Raw genomic sequence first — 12,564 nt, 5'->3', positions numbered from 1 at the left:
CACTGCACTAACTATACTTACCATGGATTACGTCCCTACTTATAGTAAGTAACGCGTATATTCAAAAGTTCCGAATAATTTATTAAATACTTTAATATACGACGATACATTCACCAGACCAGCGGAATCGGATCATGTTTCTTTGAGCCATAAGTCAAACATATGTTACGATACATTACCATATATCCATAGCACGTAAAACCAGCCTGCATCTTAAATTGTTAGTAAATCAAAAATGTTTAAATATTTGGCGGGAATTTTCGCTAATCCGCGCAATGACTACGCGGACAAACGCCTGACGATGCCCCTCACCAAGAAGATGGGCTTCATTCGTTCTCCGCAGTCTAAGAAGTCCTCTCAGGTGAACATATCTTTGAAAACCATTATAAATGGAGGCAGGTTGGCGACGATTGGAAAGGGGAAGCTGGAAAACAGGGAGCAACGTCGTCGAAGGGATGGAAATCCCCAGGTGCCGCGAAGCAAAAGTCGCTCCTCCCTTAGCCAAAAATTTACTAACGTCCAAATGGATCCCATCAGCTATATAGTGAATGTGGCAGATTCATCATCATCCCACGAAGAGAAGGAAATTATTCCTCAAATATCAAGCGAACCGAAACCTCTAGAGGATCAGGATACGAAAGCGTATTGTCAGGCTAAAAAGGAAAATAACACATATCCCGTTCCACCGCCAGTTAGCCGCGTTCAAAGCTTTACTGGACCCTTTAATGCCAATCCCTTTAATGAGAGGGACGACCTGTCCACTTGGAAGAAGTATTCGACTGGCGAGGATGAGGATCCGATGGCTTGGGAAATGTACTGGCTGCCAGAGGAGTTTTGGTCAGCGAATTCTGATTCAGCCAGCAACAAATGAAGCATTATTCAGTGAAATACATTGTGTAGTTTACTTACATTTTTAATTTAAAAATGTGTTTTGATAAATCAATATAAAATATTAAATAATATAACAATAATAAACAATTGGGAAATATGAAGAAAAGGACAAAAATCAATGATAACCAATTCTTAATATAGGATCTGTTAGATTTTAAAGTGCATTTAAAATATATAAAATAATTTTAAAATTTTATATGAGTTAGGTATGACAATATATATTTTATGTACTGACTTTGGCTTTGTTCCAAATGGAATTTTATAAATTAATAAGACGGAGATTAGGACATGTATTTTTAACGAACATATTTTTGGAAGTCAATAAAAAATGTTGTGACGTAAAAAATGCCTTCACATCGCCACCTTCCAAAGAAACACACATTAGCGATAAACAGCGCTGCCAAATGGGACCAGGCGTTCTGTTAAATTTAGTACATTTTTGCACTGTACATGTGCACTTGAATATTTTGATTCTAGTTTATTTACAATTTTGCCGAATATTGAGAAGTACTGCTGAAAAATGAACGTTAGCGAGGATTTTAAGCCGGTGCCCACGCGAGCAGCCCTGGCTATGCAGAAAAAGCAGGCAAACAGCGAATTTCAGGCGATGGTGTTTCACGAACCGCAGGGCACTTCGAAAAGTGGAGCCAAAAGGCAGGAGGAAGGATTCCAGAAAACAAAGCGGACCAAGGAAGCCGGTAATGAGCTGAATCCTGAGTTTGATATTAAGAAAGCGCGACATGAGATCCTCAATTTCGCGATGAAAAACCAGCGGGTCATCAAAAACAAGACCAAAATGGAAATGTTTCAGCTGGTCAAGCTGGGCGCTAAGCCTTTAAGGAAACAGGCGAAAAACTACAAGGATCTGAAGGACGAACGCCAGCGGCTGAACAACATTCGCGAGGAGCGAAAGAAGTTTCATCAGTTGGGAAAAAATCAAACGGGGGCCGCCAGTGTCAAATGTCGCAGTAAATCGCAAAAGCAGCGCAATGACAAGAAACGAGCACCCGTTTCCCAGATCGATCAGCACTACGGCAAAGCGCAACCCAAATTCAAGACAAGAAAATAGATGTAATATAGTCTAAATATAATTAATAAACCCAATTTAGTTTAGAAATAACAAAGGAATTTCCCCACTTTCAGCGTTTTAAACAGCATCAGATTAAGCTTTGCTTTTGCAGTAGGCTTTATTAAATTCAGTCTTTATATCTTCTATAGTTAAAATATATTTATAAATATTTGTATTTACTTTTGCATAGCTGCATAAAGTTGTACTTTACCTTGCCAGATACCCAAAGTCTTAGCAGCCATTTGAATTTATTACAACATGGTGTACCCTAGCAAGAAAAATAATTATTTCAAACTTTTTTGTATCTAGAAACTTGTAGAAGATGCATGACTTATTTGTATATATTTAAAAATATGTTACAAAAAAAGTGACCCTTTTAAAAAGTATTTTATTTTATGAAAGTGTGGCTACTTTCTGATATAGGCAGCCTTGCCAGATACTGTACGACCTTTTGTTGATAGTGATTACGTGAATTATTTTTGCGAATTAAACGCTTGCCGAGCCACATAAAAGACATCATGTTTTCGCCCACGCGTGCCCTGCGCCCGGCCCTGAGCCGATGCTACAGCCAGATCAAAGGAGGACCAGTCTCTAGTGGAGGTAGATCCAGCGCCGCAGGATCTGGATCCGCATCCTCCCAGTCGGGAGGCCCATCTTCGCCAGCCGTTACGGGATTGACCAGCAACTGCGTCAAGCCCACCACTGGACCCGTGGGACCCGGTGCCTCCGCCACTGGTGGCTACAAAGTGCCCGAATACTACAGCTTCAATCGCTTCAGCTACGCAGAAGCGGAGGTGGAGATGGCTAAGTACCGCTGCCCGCAGCCCTCGGCGCTCAAGTAAAACGATTGTAATAAAACCAAAATGTTAATATTAAATATAAACCAATAAAAAAAGGGAGTTCAAAATCATTGGGTTAGAAGTCAATGTGACCATTCGTCAGATTTACACGTTTCTCAACACTAGCCAATCGACGGTTTCCAGCACTAATCCTCCCCCTTCTCCACCCCTCTTTCCAGTTCCAGTTTTTAACAAGAGTGAGCAATTTCGAGCGCGGGAAGCGGATTCGTGATAATCGTGTTAAACGGCAACTTCTATTCAGTGCGCACAAATAACGGCTATTGATTAAGCTGGGCCAAGCGATTAGTGCATGCAATTAAGTGGAATTCAAAACCCAAAACCCCAAAAAGCGCCATCGAAAAGCAACAACACACAGGGCCGTCGTGCATGTGTGTGTGTGGTACAGTTGGGTAGAAAAACATCGCCATCGCGGGTTGCCACCTGGGTTGGCCATTATTGCCACCACTTTTGCTTTGCTGCTCCGCTACTGCAGTTCAGTTCGGTTGTTGTGGTGCATCTTTGCGAGTTTTAATTTTGCGCCTTTCTTTGCCTTGCCTACAAAAAGAACCTTCAACCATTACAACTCGACACTCCAAAGTCAGTTGCCAATTAAGTGTGGCCGTCATCGCCGGAGAGCCAGCGTTGCAGCGAGAGAACAAAAAAGAAAAGAGAGCGCGGCGTTGTGAAAGTGCCAGCAAAAAGACTGTTTAAAGGCAAAAACAAACGCCTGAGAAAATGTAAAGTGATTTACAAAGGTAAGCTGGCGAGTTTGAGCGATCAATTTTTTCAGCGAATTTCTTTTCGCTCCATATGTGATTGCGCGTGTGTATGTGCAGCGGCTGGCGCGCGAAAAAGTGACGAAAATAGGCGCCAGAGTTGCCAGAGCATCGGCACGTTACATACATATCTATTAAAAACAGTAGGATCTGCCTATGTGCAATGTGTTGTGGTTGGCAAGCCGGGGATTTTCCTATGCACATAACACAGTTCGCTTGGCATCAACAATAATGGCAGTGGCATACACACAGTTCATAATTCTTCATAAACAGACGTGTCCAAAAAGGGACATTAAAATGTTCAAATTGTGTAATTTACACTGCAAGTAATTTTAGTGGATTCGATTAAAGAAAAAAGAAAAATGCGCAAATGACTTTTTTTATTTATTACATATATATATATATTTGCTTGAAAATCAAGCATCTCTATACATCTTTCAATGTTAGAGAAAGATTATCACTAGAAGATAAAATAAAATAAGAATAAAGTGTATATAGGCCTTGGATTTCCTTGGCCCATGGCCCACTGTACCTATTCCTTTATGGTCACGATAATTTAACTACATATCTGTTTTGTCTTTGGCTCCGTCTTTAGCTACCCATGAAAGATGCGAGCTGGAAAAAAACAGGAAGCAGAAAGCATAAAAACACGTCCTTGCATCGTCTACGTGAAAAATCTGCACGAGGAGGTTTCGCGTTCGCGAGGAGCAACGCCAGGCGGCAGACTGAGGAAGAGAGATCACCAGCGGGATTCGCAGCAGGAGCTGCGAGAGACCCGCACAAGTCGTCGCTCTGTGGTTCAGGAAAAGCCCACACCGCGTTCTAGGCACGCCGTGAAGCCAACGGCATCGCCATCGCCACCGGCACGTCCCAAAATCGTTAGGGAGGCGACTAAGGAGCAATCCACCAATCTGGCCAAGCGACGCAATACCCTGCTGATGGGTGGTGGGCAACCCCAAGGCGGCAGTCACCACAAGCTGGGTCTGCTCAAGGCACAGCCACGGCGCTCCACTCCAGCGGAGTCGCCGAAGATGTACAAGCAGTCGACGAACAAACATGTATCCGTGAGTCCACCGCCAACCATAGCGGCTAGTCGATCCAGGCGCTCTATCAAGCCGAATCCCAAATACGCTAGCGATGATATAGTCACGCCAAAGTACATGGCCACATTGGGCGAAGGCAGTGGGCAGTCAATGACTGGACGTCATGGCAGGCAGGTCAAGCTGTTTGAAGACAACGACGACATCAGCGATCTACTGGATTTGGACGAGGACGATGATGATGAGTTAGCCGACGCCGCGTTCAATCCGCAATTGCACAAGTCTGACGAAGATGACGACGATGATGAGGATGAGGACATGAGCGAGGCAGAGTACGAACAGGAGCTGCGTCGCAAGCTACCGCCTGTTAAGCGTGGACGTGGACGTCCCCCGAAGATTAATAATGCAAATGTCGGCATGCACAGCGCGGGAAACCTGACTTCCAGTGGGTCAACCGCGAAAATAGCAATAAATTCGGCCGGTGGGCGCAATGCACCCAGCAGTTTGCAGCAGTTACGTCGCACCATGGCCGTAAATATGGCCAGAAGCAATGCCAGCATGACCGAGGGATCGGGTTCCGGGTCAGCCACCGCTAAACGCAAACTGGAGGCCAGCGACAGCGAGAGTCCTGTGGCTCGCAAGCGTATGGTAATTTCCTCGACCAGTGGCACCCAGCAGCGCGGCGTTCCCGTAGTGAATGGCGCCACCACCAAATCGAGCACGCTTAGTGCGAGACCCAAGGTGGGTCAGGCGGGAAGTGGTTCAGCCAGGATGCTACCACAGCGGCCGGGCAGTAGTTACAAGGTGAACTCAAACTCTAATGCGGTAAACTCCACTCCTATAACGCGCCCGACAATCGAAAGAGCCTCTAATAACGATGCGAAAAATGAGTCTGAGACCGACGATGTTCCCACATTTACTATTGTCAACATCGATGACATTATTAATCAGGACGATGTGCTCATTACCAGATCACACAGTGCTGTTGCCGGTTCATCAGGTGGTTATCCCAGCAAAAAGCTTGCTGTGGGCAGGCCCCGTACTAGAAATATCCCCTCTAGCAATTCGGGGGCTGGTGAGAAGAAATCCATCACTGTCAACTCGGAGAAAACCATTCACACTGCTTCAAGTAACAGCATAGCTAATCAGGCCAAACGCATCAAGATCCTGGCCAGCAACAGCAGTGTAAACACCAAATTGGGACCCGTGCATATCCAATGTCAAAGTCAAATCCAAACCCAACCCAAGCCCAGGCCGAGGATACTAAATTCGGAAATGGGCAAGAAGACGCAATCAATGAAGCCACTAATGAGCATGGGCAAGGAGTTGTGTCCCACGGATGTAGACACCGAAGAGGACGACCCGGACCCAGATCTGGACTTTGATGACGATGAGATACCGGCATCGATTGTGACCCGAAAGAATCCGAAACAGACAGCGACCCCAGCAGCTTCTGCTGCAGGAGGAGGGCCAACAACAGCAATCAACAAGTGGAACAACAAGCGGCGAAATGTGCTGTCCACGACGGCTTCTACCGTAAATGCTCGTGCGGACAGAAAGTTGACCAAACTGTTGGGGGATGTCGATGATCAGCCGGTCTTCAAGAAGCCAAGCTTGAGTCCGCAAAGCAGGAGTAAAGAAAACCAGCATCTTCAACAGGAGCAGCGCGACAAGGAAGAGATAGCGCAAAAGGTGTCACCAGCGGTTAGTGGAGGATCAGAGGATACCAGCAATCCCCAATACTTTCCGCCCGAGACCACCACTTTTTGCGAGGAGGATGGGCGCGTGGTAAAAAAGATCACCTGCTACGAAAATTGGCACGTGATCAACACGTCCAAGGAGTCACCTAATAAGGCGACACGCCATCAGCGCACCTGCCTGGAGCTGGCGCTGGTCAAGCTGGCTAATGTCGCATCCAGGATAAGGTTGCCTTCAGGCAAATGGACCACCAAGGTGACCCTATACAAAGTGTCGCCTTCGCTTATGACCCGCCAGACAATGACTATCTATACGGGCGATCTCAAGGCGTATAACATACCCGAGGAGGACCGGCACAAGTACCAGCCGTCATGCGTGCTCTTCCGCCGTGTCGTAATGGACAGAAATAAGTCCCGAGTGCCCTATGACCGGGCCATTATCTTTAAGAACAAGTGTTTTTATGCAAACATCGATGGCAAGCATGTGAATCTAATAGGCGCCCCCGAAACGGTGACCACTATCAAGGATGTGGAGATCCTGCTGGACATTGTCGACCGTCTTTCGCTCAGCAGTATCCTGGTGGAGACGGTCAATACCAAGTGAGATGTAGATCAGATCTTGGACCCACTAGGAACACGTATCACATTGTAAAAAATAATTCACGCACCCCACACAAAAACGGACACTCGATAATTTGTTTTATGCAGTAGCAAACCGATACTATAAACGTTTTTTTTTTGTAAAACCATTAACTTAGTTGTAATAGTTAGTCTAGCGTAATTATATATATATATCGTATATCGTAAACAGCATACGGACATGCATAAATACAGACGGGAGGTGTATCTATGTACTATATACTAAACATTTAAACTGATTATGTCGCAGAATTATATGAAAGTGAGACGTTTGGCTGAGGTAACAATTCTGATTTTAATTTTAATGTCTAAAAAGGCGTTGGCGCCCCAAAAGACTTCCCCCTTAAAGAATAACAGATCGAAAACTTTTTTAAACGGCAATTATGTAAATCGTAGTTCATTTATATATGTAAACCAGGGCGTACACATGTGTGTTTACGCTAAACTTGAGGAATAGCTTTTAAGTCGAGTGTATATTTAATTGAAATCCCCTTTCAAGAATACAAATAAAAGAGAAAACTGATTTAAATAAGAAGTGCCTTTGCTTCGAAACGAGGCGAGCGATTAATAGCATGCGGGGTTATCTGGAAAGCCTAGAACATTAAATAAAACGGAGTGGAATGGGAGCTCAAGCTAATGGTATCGTGCTAGAAATCATCTATAAATGTTCTAATGTGTGTATTTTGTATTTTTTCAATCTATTATAAATCAAGTACAGTAAAAAATTTAAATTCAATTTAAAAAAAAAATACGAACTAAAGTTAATATTTTACCAGTTGCAATTGGTTAATTCCTTAAGTAAACCAATAAGTTTTCCTTTTATTTCATTTTTAATCGTACTTTAGAACACAAATGTATTTGTATTTATGTTTGTAAAAATGCTTTTATGGTTTCGATTTCCTTATATTAATAATATTAAGAAATCGGTTTAATTTACGAAATAATAATAATTTCATTGAAAACCAATACTAACATTTATATATTGAAAAAATTGTATAATTTTGAGATTTCAAAATATGCGGTTTAATGGCTTAAGGTAAGGGCAGTTTTTTTTTGTATTGGGGATGTAGTTTGAATCTAATCTGATTTATCGATAACGGTGTTATTTGAGTTCAAAGTGTGGCCAAACTGGATTTGAAGAGGATTTTCTTTTTTCGGAAAAACGCCCATACCGATAACGATGAGAACGGAGTGGGACCTTTGTACACCGATTTTGGTATTATTATTAGTATTTGGTATTTTTATTGGTTGTGTGCGAAAAGCAGACGGATAAAATAAAGAAGTAAAGGAACAGAACGCAAAGCAAAGCGAATGCATATAATCGCGAAATGATATTGACGCGCTAGAAATTAAGCTAATGAAGCAATTGCTTCGCCAGTTAAAAAGCATTCGCACTCGCTATTTTCATTGAGCCGAACACCCAGCCCAAAAAAAGGGAAAGAAAAAGAAAAGAAACGCGTGCGAGAGCGAGAGGGCAAGAAAGACAGGGGAGAAAAGCAAAATCGAGTGATTTTTGTAAAGGGTTTTCCCTGAGTTTTCCTGTGTATTTTCCGTGTTTTTGGACGTGTTTTTCCGAGTGTTTCGCGTCGTCGTCCAGTCGGAGAAGGAAAAATGGATGCGGATAGGGGCGGCGGGCAGGAGACGAAGGTGATATACCACATCGACGATGAGACGACGCCGTATCTGGTGAAGATCCCCATTCCATCCGCCCAGGTGACGCTGCGCGACTTCAAGCTGGTGCTAAATAAGCAGAACAACAATTACAAGTACTTCTTTAAGTCGATGGACGCGGATTTCGGCGTGGTCAAGGAGGAGATTGCGGATGACTCCACCATTTTACCCTGCTTCAATGGGCGGGTAGTGTCTTGGCTGGTTTCCGCCGACGGCACCAATCAGTCAGACAACTGCTCCGAGCTGCCCACCAGTGAGTGCGAACTGGGTCTTGGGCTGACCAACAGGAAGCTCCAGCAGCAACAGCAGCAGCAGCAAGTCCAACAGCAACAGCAGCAGGTGCAGCCTGTCCAGCTGGCGCAGCAGCAACAACAGCAGGTCCTACACCATCAGAAGATGATGGGCAATCCGCTCTTGCAGCCACCACCGCTCACATATCAGTCGGCATCCGTGCTTTCCAGCGATCTGGATTCCACCAGTCTCTTTGGCACCGAATCCGAGTTGACCCTCGACCGCGACATGACCGATTACAGCAGTGTCCAGCGATTGCAGGTGCGCAAGAAGCCGCAGAGACGCAAAAAACGGGCGCCAAGCATGTCCCGCACCTCCTCGTACAGCTCCATAACCGACTCGACCATGTCCCTGAACATAATCACTGTCTCCATTAATATGGAGGCTGTCAACTTTCTGGGCATCTCAATCGTCGGGCAGTCAAATCGCGGCGGCGATGGCGGCATCTACGTGGGCAGCATCATGAAGGGAGGAGCTGTTGCTTTGGATGGACGCATAGAACCGGGCGACATGATCCTTCAGGTGAACGATGTCAACTTCGAGAACATGACCAACGACGAGGCAGTGAGAGTGCTGAGAGAAGTGGTGCAGAAACCCGGACCTATCAAGTTGGTGGTGGCCAAGTGCTGGGATCCAAATCCGAAGGGCTACTTCACCATACCGCGCACGGAGCCGGTTCGACCCATTGATCCAGGCGCCTGGGTGGCGCACACTCAGGCTCTCACATCGCACGACAGTATTATTGCCGACATTGCAGAACCGATTAAGGAACGACTGGACCAGAACAACCTCGAGGAGATAGTCAAGGCTATGACGAAGCCGGACAGCGGTCTCGAGATAAGGGATCGCATGTGGCTAAAGATTACGATCCCGAACGCGTTTATTGGTGCCGATGCGGTCAACTGGGTGCTGGAAAATGTAGAAGATGTGCAGGACAGGCGGGAGGCGCGAAGGATCGTTTCGGCCATGCTGCGGAGCAACTACATCAAGCACACGGTCAACAAGCTGACCTTTTCGGAGCAGTGCTACTACGTGGTAAACGAAGAGCGCAATCCCAATTTATTGGGCCGAGGCCAGGGCCATCTGCATCCGCACCAGTTGCCGCATGGGCATGGCGGCCATGCGCTAAGCCATGCGGACACCGAGAGCATCACCAGCGATATCGGGCCACTCCCGAACCCGCCCATATACATGCCATACTCGGCCACGTACAATCCAAGTCACGGCTATCAGCCGATCCAGTACGGCATCGCCGAGCGACACATCTCTTCGGGATCGAGTAGCAGCGATGTGCTCACCAGCAAGGATATCTCGGCGTCGCAGAGCGACATCACCTCGGTGATCCATCAGGCCAACCAGCTGACCATCGCCGCCCATGGCTCCAATAAATCCTCCGGGTCCTCCAATCGCGGAGGAGGTGGAGGCGGCGGCGGTGGCAACAATACCAACGATCAGGACGTATCCGTATTTAATTACGTATTGTAGAAACCTTTCTTTTTGCAATCAAATTGTGTTTTTAATTAATTAAATTAAATATGTACGATTATTCTTTTTTATATACGAGTATACAAAGCAAGCAAACAGCAAACAACAATATAATAATTATAATAATACTTATGTATATGTATGGTACGTGTAAGTTATAGAAAAGAACGCTAAACAGCCAGCCACAAAGAGAAGGATCAACGAGATCGGGAGGAGCAAGGAACACCACAGGGATATCCGTGTCCGGCATAATTCGGTTGTGGAGACGATCAGATCAGATCAACTGAGATATATGATATGTGAGCAGGAGCGGATGGAGCAGCAGAAATGGCAGCACGACGGGCGAGGATGATTTTGAATAAAGTTCTAAGAATTTAGTAATCACAAAGTAAATAAATACAAATAAAATGAATAATCGATGGCTTTCCGTTCATGAGGTCGGGGTCTTATCTGGACTCGCTGAACACTGTGGTCTAGTTTCACCAATTTTCAGCTACCTAAAAAGACAAGTAAATCTATATTTTTACTGATTTTTTATTTACATTGGAAGTGTAAATGAATATATTTAATTCGTTTATACAAATAACAATAACGTAAACTTTCGTATAAAAAGGATATTTGATATTAATCTAATGTTAAATACCCAGATAACGACAAATATATTTTCTTTGAATTTATTTCCTTACATCTGCAGAACTTTTAAAAATATATAGCCTAGATTATTATTAAGTAAAAAATAATTTCTTAAAACTATGATGTACCAATATTTCTGTCTTAAAAAAGTGAACATTTTAGCGAGTTAATGTACAAGTATAATGATGCTTTCTCTTAAAACAAACATATGGCATCAAGAACCCGCCTACAAAAGTCTCTGTGCGCGGAACGGAAATATTCCGGGTATGGGTGTGCACTTAAGTGCATAAAGAAAACCTATAAATAGAAAAACCATTTTGGTTCATTTGCATTTAAATAAACCGCCCAGTTCCGCCGTTTTGCAGCACTGTTACCGATAACAAAGTTATCGAAGAACAAACCATACCAAGAAATCGATTTCCATTGATTTTACTATAAAATTCTGGTGGCAGTGATTACATTAAGTTCGAGATGGCCACCGATGTGGAGCCGGCAGCAAATACGGCTGACAAATTTTCAGCCAATGCCGAGGAGCTGGAGAGCTACTATCTGATGTTGGAGGCGGGCAATATACCGGAACTACAGTGGCAATTCCCGGGACGCAGGCCGCCATCGCCGGAGGCTGGATCCGGAGGAAATAGCAAGGAATTGGAGCAGGCAAGCGATGCCATTGAGCAGGAGTAAGCTTATCTAAACTTTTAAACAATAGGATATATGACTTATGGCTACCCACATTTCAGACCCCAAAAGGCCAACGATTTCGATTTCAGCGACGAGGTGGCTCCCACGCAAATGCGCGTACGCAGCCAAACATCTACACCGAAGTCGGCGAAAAAGAAGACAGCAAACTTTGCCGGAGTCATGGAGACGTTGAAAAAGAAGAACGCAGAGAGCTCCTAGCACCCGCCAAAATTCTAATACTAGCTTAGCCAAGAAATTCGAATGGAGATGTTTAGTCTATAGGGATTATCTAAAATTAATAGGGGAAAACGCCAAGAGCTACTAGCAAGCACTTGGATGACTCTATAAACTAAAAACACTGTAAAATGGCTTAGTCTTTCAGAAATTCAGATTAAGATCAGTCTGCTCCGAAATGGATTAGATTTTAGGATATATGAATGTTTGGTACAACGGGCATGGCACTCGTCAAACTTCACATTGGAAAAACACTGTCTAATATGGTAAATCGTAGATAAACCTAGGGTGAACATAAAACCCACCTCACGAGTTTTAGCGACTATTCCATTAAAACTAAGATCTTAAAAGGATAAGGTACATACTACCTAGTTATAATTGACACAAATCTAACTTGTAAGGATTTTTATTTACCATTTAAGAGTTCAGTTTTCCATTACGTGGCAAGTACTGGTACACAGTATCTTGTAAAATGAGACAGCCTATTCTTTAGAATTAATGAACTATATAATCAAGATTAGCATATTTAGCCGTAAGGAGTTTATTTTACATTTAAAACTTTTGATTTTTATTAAAGTGCTGACAAGCAGTGAGTTGTAAATGGGCACCACAAACTGG

At 44.2% G+C, this 12,564-nt stretch overlaps 6 protein-coding genes across 6 annotated transcripts; all 6 read left to right on the top strand.

Annotated features, from left to right (window-relative positions):
* Positions 1-23: 23 nt before the first annotated feature.
* On the top strand, positions 24-914 carry LOC108111848. The gene is made up of 2 exons (XM_017221455.1): positions 24-44; positions 118-914. The coding sequence occupies exon 2, from the start codon at positions 236-238 to the stop codon at positions 869-871; it is 636 nt and encodes a 211-aa protein (XP_017076944.1). The 5' UTR covers positions 24-44; positions 118-235; the 3' UTR covers positions 872-914.
* A 416-nt stretch (positions 915-1,330) lies between these two features.
* Positions 1,331-2,008, top strand: LOC108111836 (uncharacterized protein C1orf131). Its single transcript, XM_017221441.2, has one exon. The coding sequence runs from the start codon at positions 1,412-1,414 to the stop codon at positions 1,958-1,960; it is 549 nt and encodes a 182-aa protein (XP_017076930.1). The 5' UTR covers positions 1,331-1,411; the 3' UTR covers positions 1,961-2,008.
* Positions 2,009-2,372: 364 nt separating this feature from the next.
* Positions 2,373-2,870, top strand: LOC108111838. The gene has a single exon (XM_017221442.1). The coding sequence runs from the start codon at positions 2,479-2,481 to the stop codon at positions 2,800-2,802; it is 324 nt and encodes a 107-aa protein (XP_017076931.1). The 5' UTR covers positions 2,373-2,478; the 3' UTR covers positions 2,803-2,870.
* A 96-nt stretch (positions 2,871-2,966) lies between these two features.
* On the top strand, positions 2,967-7,483 carry LOC108111879. Its single transcript, XM_017221509.2, has 2 exons — positions 2,967-3,554; positions 4,171-7,483. Exon 2 carries the CDS (start codon positions 4,184-4,186, stop codon positions 6,914-6,916), a length of 2,733 nt encoding a protein of 910 aa, XP_017076998.1. The 5' UTR covers positions 2,967-3,554; positions 4,171-4,183; the 3' UTR covers positions 6,917-7,483.
* Positions 7,484-8,181: 698 nt separating this feature from the next.
* Positions 8,182-10,813, top strand: LOC108111884 (segment polarity protein dishevelled). Its single transcript, XM_017221518.2, has one exon. The coding sequence runs from the start codon at positions 8,563-8,565 to the stop codon at positions 10,396-10,398; it is 1,836 nt and encodes a 611-aa protein (XP_017077007.1). The 5' UTR covers positions 8,182-8,562; the 3' UTR covers positions 10,399-10,813.
* Positions 10,814-11,461: 648 nt separating this feature from the next.
* LOC108111875 lies at positions 11,462-12,535 on the top strand. The gene is made up of 2 exons (XM_017221503.2): positions 11,462-11,711; positions 11,772-12,535. The coding sequence occupies exons 1-2, from the start codon at positions 11,503-11,505 to the stop codon at positions 11,929-11,931; spliced, it is 369 nt and encodes a 122-aa protein (XP_017076992.1). The 5' UTR covers positions 11,462-11,502; the 3' UTR covers positions 11,932-12,535.
* The last annotated feature ends 29 nt before the right edge of the window (positions 12,536-12,564 follow it).

This window comes from Drosophila eugracilis, unplaced genomic scaffold (assembly GCF_018153835.1).
Source record: "Drosophila eugracilis isolate 14026-0451.02 unplaced genomic scaffold, ASM1815383v1 contig_2155, whole genome shotgun sequence".
NCBI lineage: Eukaryota > Metazoa > Arthropoda > Insecta > Diptera > Drosophilidae > Drosophila > Drosophila eugracilis.
Note: the sequence above shows the minus strand (reverse complement) of the source record. Positions and strands in the feature narration are given on the sequence as shown.

Bases quoted from the DNA above. Each gene is read 5' to 3' on its own strand.
- LOC108111848 (XM_017221455.1), top strand. From the start codon at position 236: ATGTTTAAATATTTGGCGGGAATTTTCGCTAATCCGCGCAATGACTAC.
- LOC108111836 (XM_017221441.2), top strand. From the start codon at position 1,412: ATGAACGTTAGCGAGGATTTTAAGCCGGTGCCCACGCGAGCAGCCCTG.
- LOC108111838 (XM_017221442.1), top strand. From the start codon at position 2,479: ATGTTTTCGCCCACGCGTGCCCTGCGCCCGGCCCTGAGCCGATGCTAC.
- LOC108111879 (XM_017221509.2), top strand. From the start codon at position 4,184: ATGCGAGCTGGAAAAAAACAGGAAGCAGAAAGCATAAAAACACGTCCT.
- LOC108111884 (XM_017221518.2), top strand. From the start codon at position 8,563: ATGGATGCGGATAGGGGCGGCGGGCAGGAGACGAAGGTGATATACCAC.
- LOC108111875 (XM_017221503.2), top strand. From the start codon at position 11,503: ATGGCCACCGATGTGGAGCCGGCAGCAAATACGGCTGACAAATTTTCA. The intron at 11,712-11,771 runs GTAAGCTTATCT...CCCACATTTCAG, and splicing joins AGCGATGCCATTGAGCAGGA to ACCCCAAAAGGCCAACGATT.